The following is a 15,040-nucleotide window of genomic DNA, read 5'->3' on the forward strand; positions in this document are numbered from 1 at the left end:
CCCAGGATGCTATCTCCATGACAAATATACCTGTGCCCAGCACCACACACATCAAATCAATCTTGGGTTCAAAGTGCCTTATGAGAAAATGTTACCCCCCAAAAAATATGTTCAAAGATTTAAGAAAACAAGGGCAAATTCTGTTAAAGATAAACTGAGTGTGCTTTTGTATCTTATTTTCGTTCTTCCAACAACACATGTTTACTGAAAATAAGAATTTCACATACTGGGTCGCTGGGATTGTACTGGATGACGTACTCTATCTGTCCATTGGGACCATCATCTATGTCTGTGGCACCATTGTTTCCAGAGAATCCTGTAAAGATGGTAGTTCCAACTGGTGTCAACTGCAACAACAAAAATGATGTGCACACTTAGGAACCCTTGAAAGACAGAAGAAGAAGAAGAAGAAATCCAAGTAATGGTTTCAAGTAAAAATGTAGTTCAATGATGTGCTGGCAATGCTACCCTGTTGGACAATGTTACTGGATGAATGTATTGCGTGCACAAGCATTTCAGCTTGCCAGATGGAACAATCTCACTCTCCTTTTCCTGCATGCTGTTCTGGAGGTTCTCCTGACCCCAAAGAGCCAATTTTGGAGGAGTGGGGACACAGAAGGGAGGAGAGGGGAAGAAAGCTGCACTGTGCAAGCGGAAGTCCTTGCACAGAGCTTCCACTGATGGGGCTCATTCAGCTAATCCCACCCATTATCCCTATTCCCAGTTCAATGTTCCTTTTTAAAAAATAATAATAAAAAAAAACCTCAAGAGAAAATAGGGAGGCTAAGGGCACTTCGAGTGCTGATATTTTTAGGTAGGATTCAATCTCATACTGGCAAATTCACATTGTGCAATTAGTTGACTGAGAGCTCTTGTGCAACAAACCCACTTCCTCAAAAGTTTTGACCTTTTTTTGCAATTAAGTGACAGGAAAATGAACTGGAAACCGAAGGATGCAACATCATCTGACCTCCCCACAAAGAAATAAAATGGGATGTTTGTTAAATAGCCGACACCATCTCTATCCCTGCAAACAAATCAGGATGAATATATTTATTGAGTATAAACAAGCTGTCTGGAAGTGTCAATAGGCTTAATCACACACTGCAGTCCATGAATGGTTTGCACTCTAAAATTAAAGAAATACAGGTATGTGAGAGAGTGAGGCTAGTTACAAATGAGGAGAGGCAATTATAAGGCTGCAAAACGCTACTGACTGGTTGAGAGGGGTAGAGGCAAGTAGCACCGTCCAGTGTGAGCTATACTGACTCAGATGAGCAAGAGGAAATTGCACACCATGGCACTTTACACCATTTCAAGGAACAGTGAAATGCAAAAATTACACTGCAGGCTTTCACAACACAATCACATCCACACGTGCATCAAAGTAACTACCACCGTGTTCAGTGGGGCTCACTCCCCCTGGTAAGTGCATACAGGATTATAAAGGCAGTCTCATTGTCACCTTCAACTTCTCTTGTTCACATGCCAGATATCATTTTGAGAGAAATAAATGATGTTATAGTATTTGTCTGAACAATTTTTAGCAATGTGGAGCTCTACTACCTACCAAAATTTTAGTTGCTTCCACACTGAAGTTACTGCAAGTTGCAAGGATGAGGGGAAGACTTATTAGGCACTTCTAAGATTCAGAATCCACATGTAAATGCTACTCATGCTGATCCCTGTGCTGTTCAAACTACATGTGTATGGGTTTCACAACCTCGTGGAGAAATGCTATACGATTTTGCAGAAGATTATGCCTTCTTTTTCACCTTCTTTTCCAAGTACTGTCTTGGTTTATCGCTTAACCACCAAGTCACAAGTATTCAATCAGTTCCCATATAGATGTAGTATTATAAATTGGGGGGAGGGGAAGACTCCCCCAAAATATCTGGATTCAGTAAAGGATTAGAATCTAAGGAAACCCCTACATTCCTGGGTCTGGTAGGGGTTGGAGTTTAAACCAGTTTTTCCATGTCCAGGAAACCACCTGGCAGAAGAACCATCAAGAGGTACCCACTGGAATGGCTCACTGATTAACCCCCTAAGACGGCCAAAGATGATGAGGTAACCAAAAAGGAAATGTGTCACTTATGCAAGTCAGGGAAGATAGGCAAGAACACAAGGTGGGCAGTCTTCAGAGGTTAGACATGATGTGTGGGGTCTCTTGGAATCTAAGGCTGCAGCAATGGGAGGAACAGGACCCTCTTGGGATATGAATACTCTGCACTCTCTGCATCTAGACACAGGTTGCATATATGTGTAAATAAACCATATACAATAAAGACACCACAGACTCTGCTGTGCCTCACTGTTCCAAAAGGAAACAAAGATCCTGATAAGCATGCCTGGTACCCCTGGAATCTCAGACCGCTCAGAGATTGGAGTGCCATGTAGCACTATGCTTATTCAGAAGTATGGTCATTAGAACGTTAACAAGACTTCATCATTCTGTATGCATTTGCCAGATATAAACATTCTAAAATTGATTTCAAAATTCTACCACTGAAATTCAACTGCCCATACTCTCTCTCTCTCGCTCCAGTTTTTCAAAATCTGCAATTTTTCAAACTTATTGAAATAAAGCCCACACTTTAATGTTAGTACCATTCCTACATCAAAAATCTGTTTCATCTCCGTCACACAACACACACTTGTGAGAATAGTTTTTACAACTCCCAGAAGCAAAACATGACACCCTGTCTTCTGATGGGAACGACTGCTGGTTCTTACTTTACTAGTGTAGCACTGCAGGAGTTATCTAGAGCATTATGGCAACAACTCTTGATATTATAGAAATACGTTTTTCAGAAAATGAATGGCAAAGCTTAGTATCAATCAGAACCATTTGGTGAAGAAGTACAAAGAACATTGGAATATAGGAAGATGCATTATACTGATTCAGACCATTGGCCATCCAGCTTATTACTACTGTCTATATTATTATTATTATTATTATTATTATTATTATTATTATTATTATCACCACCACCACCACAAACACTACCCAGCAGCAGCTCTCCAGGATTTCAGATAGTGGGGGTTTTTTTTAACCACTGGGGTACAGTTCTCCCCAAGGGTCAAACTTTACATGGTTGCATTTAAACAATAAATGCCCTTATAAAAAGTATCACAAAAACATGAATAGGACCAGGACCAAAGTGAGCAGAGAGGGCTTTAGCTCTTTAGACCTCGCTGACATCCTGTTGCCCACTGGCAACAATGGGAGCTTCCCTCAGGTGGTGGAGGGTGGGGTTGGCACTTGGATCCTGGCCGAGGGGAAAGGAAGTGCTAATGTTCACAACTCACCAAAATGCTGACCTGCTTGTGTGTCAATGAAATGAATGGGGATTGCACAACAGCACCATAGTGTTTTTCCTGGATGGCCTCTCTGTTAATCAAGAGATTTTAGTTATATTGCATCTCTTCTGTTGCCATGGACTTCAGGGTGACCCAGGTTAATAATTTTAATTAATATGGTATTAGTTAAAAACAGTAAATTACTGTACCATATGGAAAGCATGTTGTGTGCCAATACAGCAATTAATCAAATTCGTGGGTAGAGAGAAAAGATACATGGCTTAGATTTATTTTTATTTAAATTATAAATGGCTCACTGAAGACTATAAAAATATAACTGATTGCAACAACTGATGAACACAACCCACAGCAACATGTACACATATTTTTCAAATGCTTTTTTCCATTTATCACACTTCTTGGATTTATTTATTTTAAAAAAGCAATTTGTATTTTTACTGATTTTGTTTCAAAGGGGATTAAACAACCACGCACCCCACAAAAAAAAGTATCTGGCAGATACAATTATGAAATAATTGCCTGCATATGAGAGCCAGGATGGCAGAGCTGTTAGGCTGTTTGCACTTGGAAGACTTGGATTCAAATGCTGGCTTGTTTGGGCCATGAAGTTTATTGGATTAACTCAGTCACACTCTGTCTCAGCTTAAAAACACCCACACAAAAATCACTGAAAACCCTCCCATGTTTATGGATGATGCTATACTGCTATGATTTTGAAAGCTGATATTGTTCCTTGGACAAGTTATGCTCCCAACCACTATTTTCAGAACAAACAAAAATATAGCTTAATAACAGAATCAGTTTGCTTGCAGAGAGCCTTTCGGAGAGATATGAATATGATGCGTGGCTTATTTTTCAAGAAGCTAGTAGTCATTGCTTACACTTAGAGAATATTTTATTAGAGAATGTTATTTGCTTGCCACTGGCCTTTGGCAGAAGGAAAAAATGCACACTACCTGTTTTGGGTAAACAGAACACAGAGAGACAAGTTGACTGTGCCTCTCCCCATTTCTAAGTAATTGCTTTCATAATTTTCTCCCCATGGCAGTAAATATTGTATGATCAGTACACAAAACTCTTTGGTTTAAATATTGGATGCAGGAGAGTTTCAGAAGATTTTAGATACTGATGTCAGTTGAAGATAAAAATACCAGATCTGCAAAAATGGATAATTCTTTATTTTACTATTAAGGACTATTGGTCCATATAGTCTGAATTCTCTATCTCAAGCAGGTTCTGGATCCTATGGAAATCAGTCAAATATTGGAACAAGGTTTACCAAAAGGCTAATGACAGAAGCTCCTTACCAGATAGATAAGCATGCTGCTTGGATTTTGTTTTTTGTATCAAAACTGTGCCCTTCTGAATGGCAGAAACTTGCTGCTAAGAGTAGATCAGGGATTAGAGAATCTGAAATTCAGGGGGCAAATATGGCCCTCCAGGCTTCTCTATTTGGTTCTTGGGGCTCTTGCTACACCCCACCCATTCTCCCACAGGCCACACGCCTCATTTGCCCTGCTCCACAGACACCTGAAGTCCTTTTGCATGGTTGTGTGCATGTGTTTGCATTTCCTTCTTAACTTTATTTTTCTGTTTCTAAAAATGCATATAGCAAACAATCACCATTATACTGCTACTCCAATAAGCATTCCCTGTATATACAATGCAAATAATACATCCAATTTAGGTAAGTTTGTCAATAGCTTAAAATTGCTTACATCAGTTAGGTGGTTTTGTAGGGTTGCCATACCTCTGGAATTTCCTGGACATAGCCAGGATTCAGTCGCAGCAAATAGTGTCTGGGCGGAATTTGCTGAAACATCTGGGGAAATCCGGACATATGGCAACCCATGATGAAAGTGTAGATTTTGGGGAATTCCCTTAAAAATAGATCAAAAATGCATTTTAAAAAAGAGATCTTGTAAAAGAAGCTCAACAACTTCTGTGTTCAGATTTTCACTTTTTGAAATACGGCAACCCTAGGTTTTTTGTGTACTTGAACTATGCAAATATGGTAGACATACCTGGAGACAGGGAAGGATTTCAGTACAATGAAAAATTTGGAGCAAACCTATCCAGTCTGCATCTGACATATCATGCCCAGAACAGAATGTCGACATGTGGATTGGATCATGTGTCTACAGACCTTTCCAGAACGCAGCTAGTTATGCTTTAAATTTGTATGAAGTGGGCTTTCTTTCTTTCTTTCCTGCCTTCTAGCTGCTTGCAATGTCTTTTTCTCTGTATGATTACCTGAGAAGGTGTAATATATCATAACGTACCAATGCGTCCAGGAGCTTTTTGCTCCAAGTTTTCAACTCCATCCACAAAGTCCCTGGTTGTCATATACTGTACAGGGAAGGAAAGGAAAGGGAAGGGAAGGGAAGGGAGGGGATATGCAACAATGGACTGCCACTTCCAGAGCATATTTACTCAGACATTTTCAACAGGTTCTTTTATGTAAAAGAAAAGAAGTATGATGTAACCTCTTTTGGACCTCATTAATGTTCATTCAAAAGCTGTTCATTTCAAACCTGTTGAAAACATGTGGCTTTCTAAAGTGTTTTAAATGATTTTTTCTTTAAAAACATCCACCCAGATTCACCAGTCTACTTGTGTTCAAGGGACCCATGCCTGATCAAGACCATTTCATCCATCCACTTTGGCTCTTGCTCACCCATAGCTGGAATACAGTCCCTCCACCAGGGACTGAGAAAAAGTTATGCCATCCGGGAGGAAACTACAAATGTAAAAGACTGACATTTTAAAGAGGAGCAGCCTCTTTCTACCCTGGAGGAGATAAGTCCTCACTCAAGCCCCAAAGAAGCACAGATGGCAAAATTAGGATGGCTTAGATGAAAATGGACAGATAAAATCAGCAGAGCACAGATGTGATGCTTGCAAAAATAAAGAAAGAATGAACCTGTTTCAGTAGTTATGGGGGCATCCAACTAATTTCCCCCCTCAAAGATGCACTTCAAGTTTCAGGGCAAGTTTGATTTCCAGCACTCAAAACAAAGTATTTGGTTTTTCTTGGAAAATACAGTTTTACACATGCCACACCTATGTCTATCACCTCCAACAATACAGAACCTACAGTCTATTGTTTTTATTCCCATCATTTAAAAAGCTCTTCATAGAACTGTGATTTTGTTGAAGAATGTGATGCAGATGCAATGAAACGGCTTTCCTACAATTGTGGTTTGAAACATTTAGTAAGCTCGTTCATGCCCATGCTTGTGATCTTTCGTCATTCAGTTACCAGCATATGCTGACCTTCAACCAAATGCCATGAAAGCACTCCATTGAAAAGTATAGTGTTTGACTTAACAGTACATCCGGTGATAATGAATATTCTGTTTGTGGTAGTGCTATAACAATGGTGCATTTATTCATGAAGGTCATTGCTTGATCAATGAGGAATGGTGTAAGGTAAGCCATCACAGTATGTCTCAATAACAGGTGGCATTTTCAGAATGCTGATTTGAGGTAGCAGTCTTCCCTTACTTAATTCAAAATGTTTAAAACATCTTTTTTTAAAAAAAAACCTCTCCTCAAGGTTATAAAAATATGAGTGTTGGTGCAATCAGAAATTTAATCATGGCAACCAGCAGCAAAGGATATGCAGTGAACGGAAAGCATCCAAAATGAACCCCAGGACAAGAGAGAACGTATGTCAAGATGCTGAAAAAATATAGATTTTATTCTCAAAGCAGTCCAGTGTGTTTCAGGCAATGCTTGTTTAAAAGACTTCTGTGGATCAGGAAGCAAGAAAGCAAAGCCCTGCTGGCTACTAAAAAGAGTGCGGGCTACCAAGCACAGCCAATCTTTGTAGAAGTATGATTGTCTGAATCAGGAGATGTACAGCATGAATACCTTTCAACCCCCACCTCCTTTTCACATGGGCAAGTCTCAATTAAAATATACCTTCTTGCCATCTACATTATGTGAATCTGTGTGCTTCATTGAGTCCTGTGATACTCCCTGAGAAATGAAATAATTCAAAGCACTTTTAAATCACATTTAAATCACATTGCTTCCCCCAAAGAATTCCAGATTTGCCCCCTCACAAAGCTACAATTCCCAGCATACTTAACAAACCACAGTTCCTGAGATTCTTTGGGCAAAGTCATGTGCTTTAAATGAATAATGTGCATCTAGCTAGCCTGTGGAACACACAGCCAAGGGATTAGTGTTGAGACCCAAACTGTAGATAAAGACACTTCAAATAATAATTTAGAGGTTGCAGTAAAGGGTAGGAAGTTTGCATATCCAAAACCAAACAAAACACATCCTATGTGTGCATTAAGTAGGCATTTCCTCTTATGGCCTTTTAGGACATGAGAAAAGCCGCCTCCTTCTTTCTCTGGAACAAATGCACAAGAAGGCTTGGCAGCAATGAGTTATACAGTTACTGCCATCAGATGACAGAACTGGAAAGGTTAAATATTCTTTCAGGAACTGTCAGGTGTGATAGTAGTAAGTAATTTACCAGTCCCATCTATAATATTCTGAGGGACCAGAGAAGGCCTTTAACTGCAAACCTACCACCAAGGGAAAAAGAAAATTGCTAGGTGGACAAACTAAAGTTGTACAATAGCACTCTCTTTAAGTGCATGTTAGAAAATCACATCATCAGTATGAGGGGAGGGGGAAATTACACCAGAGGCATCCAAGGAAGAGACTGCTCATCAGCTATAGGTTAGCAAAATTTTGTCTGTTGGAATCTTCCATATTATATGTCAGCTCTTCTGAAGCCTAGTTACCTTGTTAATTAGTAAAAATTACTGAATGATATCAGTTAAAACAAAACCTTAGTACCAATGCAGACCCTCCAAGTGTCCTTATTTTTCAGGGACATCCCTGATTTAGAGAAGCTGTCCTGGTTAATGATTTGATTCCAGAATGTCTTGCTTCTCCTTAGGACATCCCTATTTTCATTGGAGAAATGTTGGAGGGTTTGGAGATGAAATGTTGGAGGGTATGGAGTTATCCAACTCCCGAGCTGTCTGAAGGCAATCCTATAAAGGGAAGGGTTTTTTTAACGTTTAATGTTTTATTATGTTTTTATATTTGTTGGAAGCTGCCAAGGCAACCCAGGAAGATGCACGGGCTATAAATGGTAATATTTTCATTATGGAATGGGGTGTCCCTATTTTCAACGGAGAAATGTTGAAGGGTATACCAATGTGTCTTCCTGAAATGCTAGTATAACACTGGTGTGCTGGTATGATTGCTAGCACTGCCTTCTCTAAGAAATGATTTATTAGCCAGACAACTTTTTTAAAGAGTTCAGCCCTTATGCCCCTCATTTTCGGTAGTACAGTTTTCAGGGACTGAAAATATGCATCAAGGCTACATTCCTTAAGCCTATTACCCTATAGCAGTCTCATTTAGGCTAAGCTGTTTTCTTAGACTTTTTCTAAAACCCACATGAAATTATATAGCCCTTATGTGAAACCAAATAAAAAACTTTGAACAGGGAGATCTCTTGAAGCTCTACAGCCCAAATCATGCCAGCAGCTGCTGGTGTGACTGCCCACAAGAAAATGGGAAAGGGACATAACTGCATAGTTGAGCAACTGCTTTTCTTGCAAGAGTTCCCAAGTTCGTTCCACTCTGAAACCTGGGAGAGCTGGATGTCATATATGAAGCTGGAAAAGGCAAATCCTGCCACATTCACTTCATAAGGCTGTATATGGGGCTGCCTTTGAATAACCTTCAGAACCTTGCATTGGTCTAAAATGTGACAGCAAAGTTGCTCACGGGACCATCCCATTTGCTGGTGAAAGCATATTGCTTACATTTCAGAACAGGTGCTCTTGTTTAGTAAAACATTTCTGAGACTGATTCAAAGGGCTGATCACCACCCATAAAGCCCGGCACAGTCCAAATCCTGGAAATCTTAAGGAATACCTGCTTCCTAAGACCCAGCAAAGAGGCCCTTCTCTGTGTGACAAAATGGGATGAAGCAAGAGTGGCTGCAAAGTGTTAGAGGGCCTTTTTGGGCCACCACTGACCACTGAGGCTTCATATGGAACCTTCATTTTTTAGATGTTATTAGTTGGTTAAGACAACTTTGTTTAGGCAGGCCCTTTAAAAAAAGAAAAATCTCATGTAATTTTATACTACTCTGATGTTTTAACTAGCTGCCATTTTGCCTCTTTAGTGTTTTGTCTTAACTTCCTGGAGCTTTAATTATTTTTATTTATGTGTTTTTACTGCCTTGAGTTATTTCAGTGGCAAGGTGGGGATAAATTATATTCATACTCAAAGCTGCATTACGTGCTGATTTTTTTAAAAAATGCCAACACTACCATCCTGATTTAGCAAATACAATCTGTCTGCAGAAACAGGTTTCTGCAGCCGAGTCTTCCCTGTCAAGTGTGCAGAAGACTAATGCATGGGCTGGGAGACCACATCCAACTACAACATAAGGCATGTAGAATCCTCATTATACCAACGAACCCAAGCTTGTGCACTGTCTGTATGCAGATGCAGAATCAAGACTTCTACACAGTTCATTAGAATTGTGAACCCTTAAGTTCAGTGCAGAGAAAATGAAGGACAGCTGAGATGGTTAAAGCAACTTAAAAACACAGTTCAGCACTTTGGGAGGCAATCCTTGGGACACCTATGTGGAAGAAAGTCCCATTGAAAAGAAAATTTACTTCTGAGCAGTGGTGCAGCATGGGAATAGAAGAGCAAACTGATTAAGCTGTAGGTGGTTATGAGAAGAAGAAGAAGAAGAAGAAGAAGAAGAAGAAGAAGAAGAAGAAGAAGAAGTTGTTGTTGTTGTTGTTGTTGTTGTTGTTGTTGTTGTTTGGATTTGATATCCAGCTTTTCACTCCCCTTAAGGAGCCTCAAAGCGGCTAACAATCTCCTTTCCCTTCCTCCCCCACAACAAACACTCTGTGAGGTGAGTGAAGCTAAGAGACTTCAGAGAAGTGTGACTAGCCCAAGGTCACCCAGCAGCTGCATGTGGAGGAGTGGGGAAGCGAACCAGGTTCGCCAGCTTACGAGTCCACTGCTCTTAACCACTACACCATGCTGGCTCTAACATCCACTATATACTAGAAGCTAAATTAGACTAGTTCTGCCGGTAATTCACATCTGGGACTATTGTATAACATTCAATATTTTTAAAGCAACATGTAGCTGTGTGGCATCAATTATTTCATGCCTTACTGTACACTATAATAAACAAATTCCATGATTAGGTACTCAGTTCTGAGATGACATAACTGACATACTGCTACAGATATACGGAATGTTCTTATGACATCCTTTGTCACACCAAATTGCCTTCCTGCCAATTTCCTTCTGACAGTATACTGCGAAATACCTTGTGAACTATTGCCCCTTCCTCAGGGTAAAGAATATTAAGCAAGGCTATGTAAAAACAAAATAACAAAACAAATTCCACCTCTGTGTGTGTGTGTGTGAAGAACCTAGAGTCCCTCTCTCTACTCATCACTGGGAGCAAAATAAGAAATGTGAATATGAATGAATGGTTTGCAACTCAGTCAAATATTTTAAAAGGTCAAACCAAACTTGCCAGCCAAATTAACACATCGAGGGACAGATTCCAGTATTCAAAACAATAAAAACTTTCCTATTATCTAGAAAGAGAGGGAATGGAACGTCAACCAACTGGGCACAGTAAAATGAGATACCTTCCACCATGTCATTGCATCAGATGCCTAAGTGTTTAATACTGGGTGCATTTGTTTTAATTGTGCTCAATAAGATATGAAGAATATCTGTCACTTCAGAGACCTCAGGGACTTTCCATCATTATATCTGAGATATATTAAATTTAGAACACCTTGGAAAATTTTGGAAGTACACATTTAAAATAGAAACCCATGGTGATGTCTTATACAGAGTCAGTCTGTTTATCTAGTTCAGTACTGTCTGCACTGACTGACAACCAGGGTTTCTCCAGGGTTTTAGTCAGGAATCACTCTCAGACATGCCTGGAGATTCCTGGGATTGAACCTGGAACTTTTTGTTGGAAAAGCTGTAATCCAAATTTACTGGAACCCACAGAGGAACCAAGTGGTGAAGTGGAGAACTTGCCTTACAGGGAATATTGTATTATATATTGTACAGTGGTACCTCGGTTTACAAACTTAATCTATTCCAGAAGTCTGTTCTTAAACCAAAACCGTTCTTAAACCAAGGCACGCTTTCCCTAATGAGGCCTCCCGCCGCCAGTGCACTTCCACCCTTCAGATTCTGTTCTTAGACCGAGGTAAAGTTCTCAAACCAGGACACTATTTCCGGTTTTGCGAAGTTTGTAAACCGAATTGTTCTTAAACCGGACTGTTCTTAAACCGAGGTACCACTGTACTCATTTATAACAATATGATGTGGTTTAATTATGCTTACTGATTGCAATATTCACTGTAACCAATATATCTTTGCCTTAATATAGTGAACATAGGAACAGAAAACGCTGCCTTAGACTACATAAGACCATTGGTCTAGCTCAAGTAATGTCTACACTGACTGGAAGTGGTTTCTCCATTGTAAATTGTTCTGTCTGCTTCTGATACATCCTGGATTTCATCATGTCTTGAGCCACTTCCTCATATTATTTTGATTATTTCACTGGAACATCGAAGTCCTTCATCCCTATAAAACAGTCTAACATTCCTTTAGCATGTCACCAATTCTTCATCATTCAAGCATCAGATTGTATCCACTTGCCAGATCTCAGGATGTCGTAAGAGGAAAGTTGCTTGTATAACTTTGCAAGAAGAATAATCTGTATGTAAGTTTCAGTTTTCAGGGACTGAAAATATGCATCAAGGCTACACTACTACATAGTGCTCTGATGGTGTTTCCTGCTTGGCAGGGGGTTGGACTCGATGACCCTTGTGGTCTCTTCCAACTCTGTGATTCTATGATTCTATTCTATGATTCAGGTATCTTTTTATCATGACATCTTTTTAATATGACAGCCTGCAATAAAAAGCATCTACATTGTTGCTCATCTATGTCAACTGAAGGTTCCCAAATAAAAGGGGGAGGACAGCCAGAGAAACTACTGCAAACTGTCTAAGTGGCTCTTTTTAGAAGACAAACTACAAAAGTTTATTGCTGCCAATTAACAACAAGACATTCTTACATCCCTGGGAAAAGTGGAAGCATTGTAAGTAAAAGAGAACCTTATCTACATATGGAACACTTAAGCTTTAGAAATCCACTTCAGTAATTTATGTATTAAATTAATCTAATTTCCATGAGATGCATTCATTACTTTCATGGCCTATTAAGCCTTATTAAGGCAATAATATTAATAATAATATTAATAATAACAATATGTTACTGAGGACCTTCATAGCAAAGCAAAATACAATGTACAGGTAATTATCACACACCAATATGCTTCTGATGCTGTACATACCAACTGAGATTAGTGATTTAAACACCAAGGTGGCGTGGGGAGAATAATTACACTGGAAGTAGAAGAAACTCACTTTGAACTATAATTTCCACGTTCACATCTTACTACGGACTTTACTTCCAACAAAGGGGTCAAACTATACCTAAGAATTATCTTCCAAAAATAGGGGGGGGGAAATGTTATCCAAAAAACAACAACTAAAGGACAGTTACTATCTTCTTACTATCCTCAAATCAAGGCAAAAAACCCAACACATTAAACACTTGTAACTAACAGAATAACTGGATCTGAATATTCTTAAACAATCTTGCCCTTAGAATAAGAGCTAAATACTACATCAACAAAATGGTTTCTCTCAAAATGGAAGATCAGTAAATTTTGCAGTAATTTCTCCCAGTAGTTATTACCCCAAAACACACCATGGTCTGTTAAGGCTGGCATTGAGGCATACTAAGATTTATGACTGTACAGGCTAGTAATGGATTCATTGACCTTCAGAGCTACCTCATCATAATAAAATTCTTGCAACTACAAAAGAACCAATGAACCAATGGACTATTTAAAGCATATCAATGTAAGCTATTGCTATCCACTCTCACCTTAATCTTCTTTTCTCTTAGCTAAACAAACCAAGTGCCTTTGACTTTTCCTCATGTGGCATGCTTCTGAACTATTTATCATTTCCATTGCTTTCCTTCAACTCTTTCCCATTCAGACTGGGTGTGACTGTTCTGTGTCCCCAGAAAGTTTGCAGTTTAGTTTAATCTCAGTTGCTAGTGTAAGTGATATGCATTTTGATTCCATTACACACACACACAGAGAGAGAGAGAGAGAGAGACACCATGTCTGGGAATGGCTGTAATGATAATATAAAGGTACTGCATACAATACCATTTATTTTCCTTACACTACCTGGTATGGCAGTTGCTAAACAAAACCCAGTCACAAATTATCAAGTTTATATGGAATTATAAAGCTCACAAGAAATGCCCATATTGTAAAGAGTAAAGTCATAAGCAATACAATAAGACAAATGTAGAGATAGATTATCAGTCTCTAATATTATTAACTTTTACCAGGCAACAACAGTATTAGGTTGCTGTAGTTTCAACCATTCAGAAGTACCCCACCATGGGGGAAGCAAACAGGGACTGATTATTCACCAACACAATGGATATGGCTTAGAAAACAAGAGCGAGAGAAAGTGCAGCAAAATGAAACCAGCATTTCTTCCTATGTACATTGAAATGTAAGGCTGTTATCCTACTGTAGTTCACATGGCTACCAGTAGGAGGCCACGTGACCTGAAGCATGACAACAGGGTGGCACACATCCCAGACGAACAGCTGAAAAGAGGGGGAGAGTGGTGAAGCATCTCTCCTTCCATTACATACAGGTGCAGTGAGGTTTAAAGGTGGGAGGAAGCACTTTAGAAACTTTCTGAAGCACCTTCCCCTCCTTTGAAAGGAGTTGAAGAGAGCTATGAGGGGAGTGGGTTGAGGTGAGCCATTATGGGAGTGGTTGAGCTGAGATGTGATGGGGTAGGCAAGGGAGTAAGTGAGGTGTAAAGGGAGGAGCAGTTGGTCAGGTGTTGGGGAAGATGGGTGTATGACAGGGTTGGCGAGCAGGAAGAGCAGATGTGGTAGCCCTAGGGTTTTTATACTTTTATATCCCACCTTTCTACCATCATGGAACGCAAGGCAGGATACGTGTTGCTACCAGGCTATCACTTATCCAGGCACTGGCCAGAGCTACTTAGTTTCAGCATGATGGTACTCTCATGTGCCTTCAAATCCTAAAGCACATGCAAATATCCCTCTCAGCTCCACTGCGCAATAGCACAGAATTTCAAAGAGCAAAACAAACGGGAAAGAATATTCTATATTCTATATGGAATTTTAAAACTTCATCTCTCAAGGGGTTATAATTTCATATACTAAAAAAAGAAAGCAAATAAATAAAAATTCTAGTCTTCACTTGCCTTTTTTCAGTATTTGCAAATACTCAAACTCTTGTAAGAGGAGCAGAAGTAAGGAATCTCACACCATGTGAGGAAAAAATAGAGTCTGGAAAACAGAAGGTTTCGTTGTCTTAAATAAAGATCTTCTAATAGATCTTCTAAGCAATAGTAGAAGGAATTCAGCAGAACAGGAACAGGAAAGAGTTTAATAATAACATTGGAAATACAATTGATCTGTGTAGGTTAAAACAATGTGAAATACACAACATATACTGTAATATAATAGGCATATGGCAATATGCCAGTTAATATATAAAGATGCAACCATGGGTTGGAGGTAT

At 39.4% G+C, this 15,040-nt stretch overlaps 1 protein-coding gene across 24 annotated transcripts in view; it reads right to left on the reverse strand.

Moving 5' to 3' along the window:
* The window catches only part of PCDH15 (protocadherin related 15), a 609,044-nt gene that overhangs the window by 209,917 nt on the left and 384,087 nt on the right, over positions 1-15,040 (reverse strand). For 22 of the 24 annotated variants that reach the window (XM_083441352.1, XM_083441358.1, XM_083441371.1 and 19 more), the window contains one exon: positions 228-347. The exons of the other annotated variants lie outside the window; for them this stretch is intronic. In XM_083441352.1, the coding sequence (XP_083297478.1) occupies positions 228-347 (120 nt within the window). The remainder of the gene's footprint in view (positions 1-227; positions 348-15,040) is intronic. 24 annotated transcript variants of the gene reach the window in all.

This window comes from Podarcis tiliguerta (genome assembly GCF_965153285.1).
Source record: "Podarcis tiliguerta genome assembly, chromosome: 5".
Lineage (NCBI taxonomy): Eukaryota > Metazoa > Chordata > Lepidosauria > Squamata > Lacertidae > Podarcis > Podarcis tiliguerta.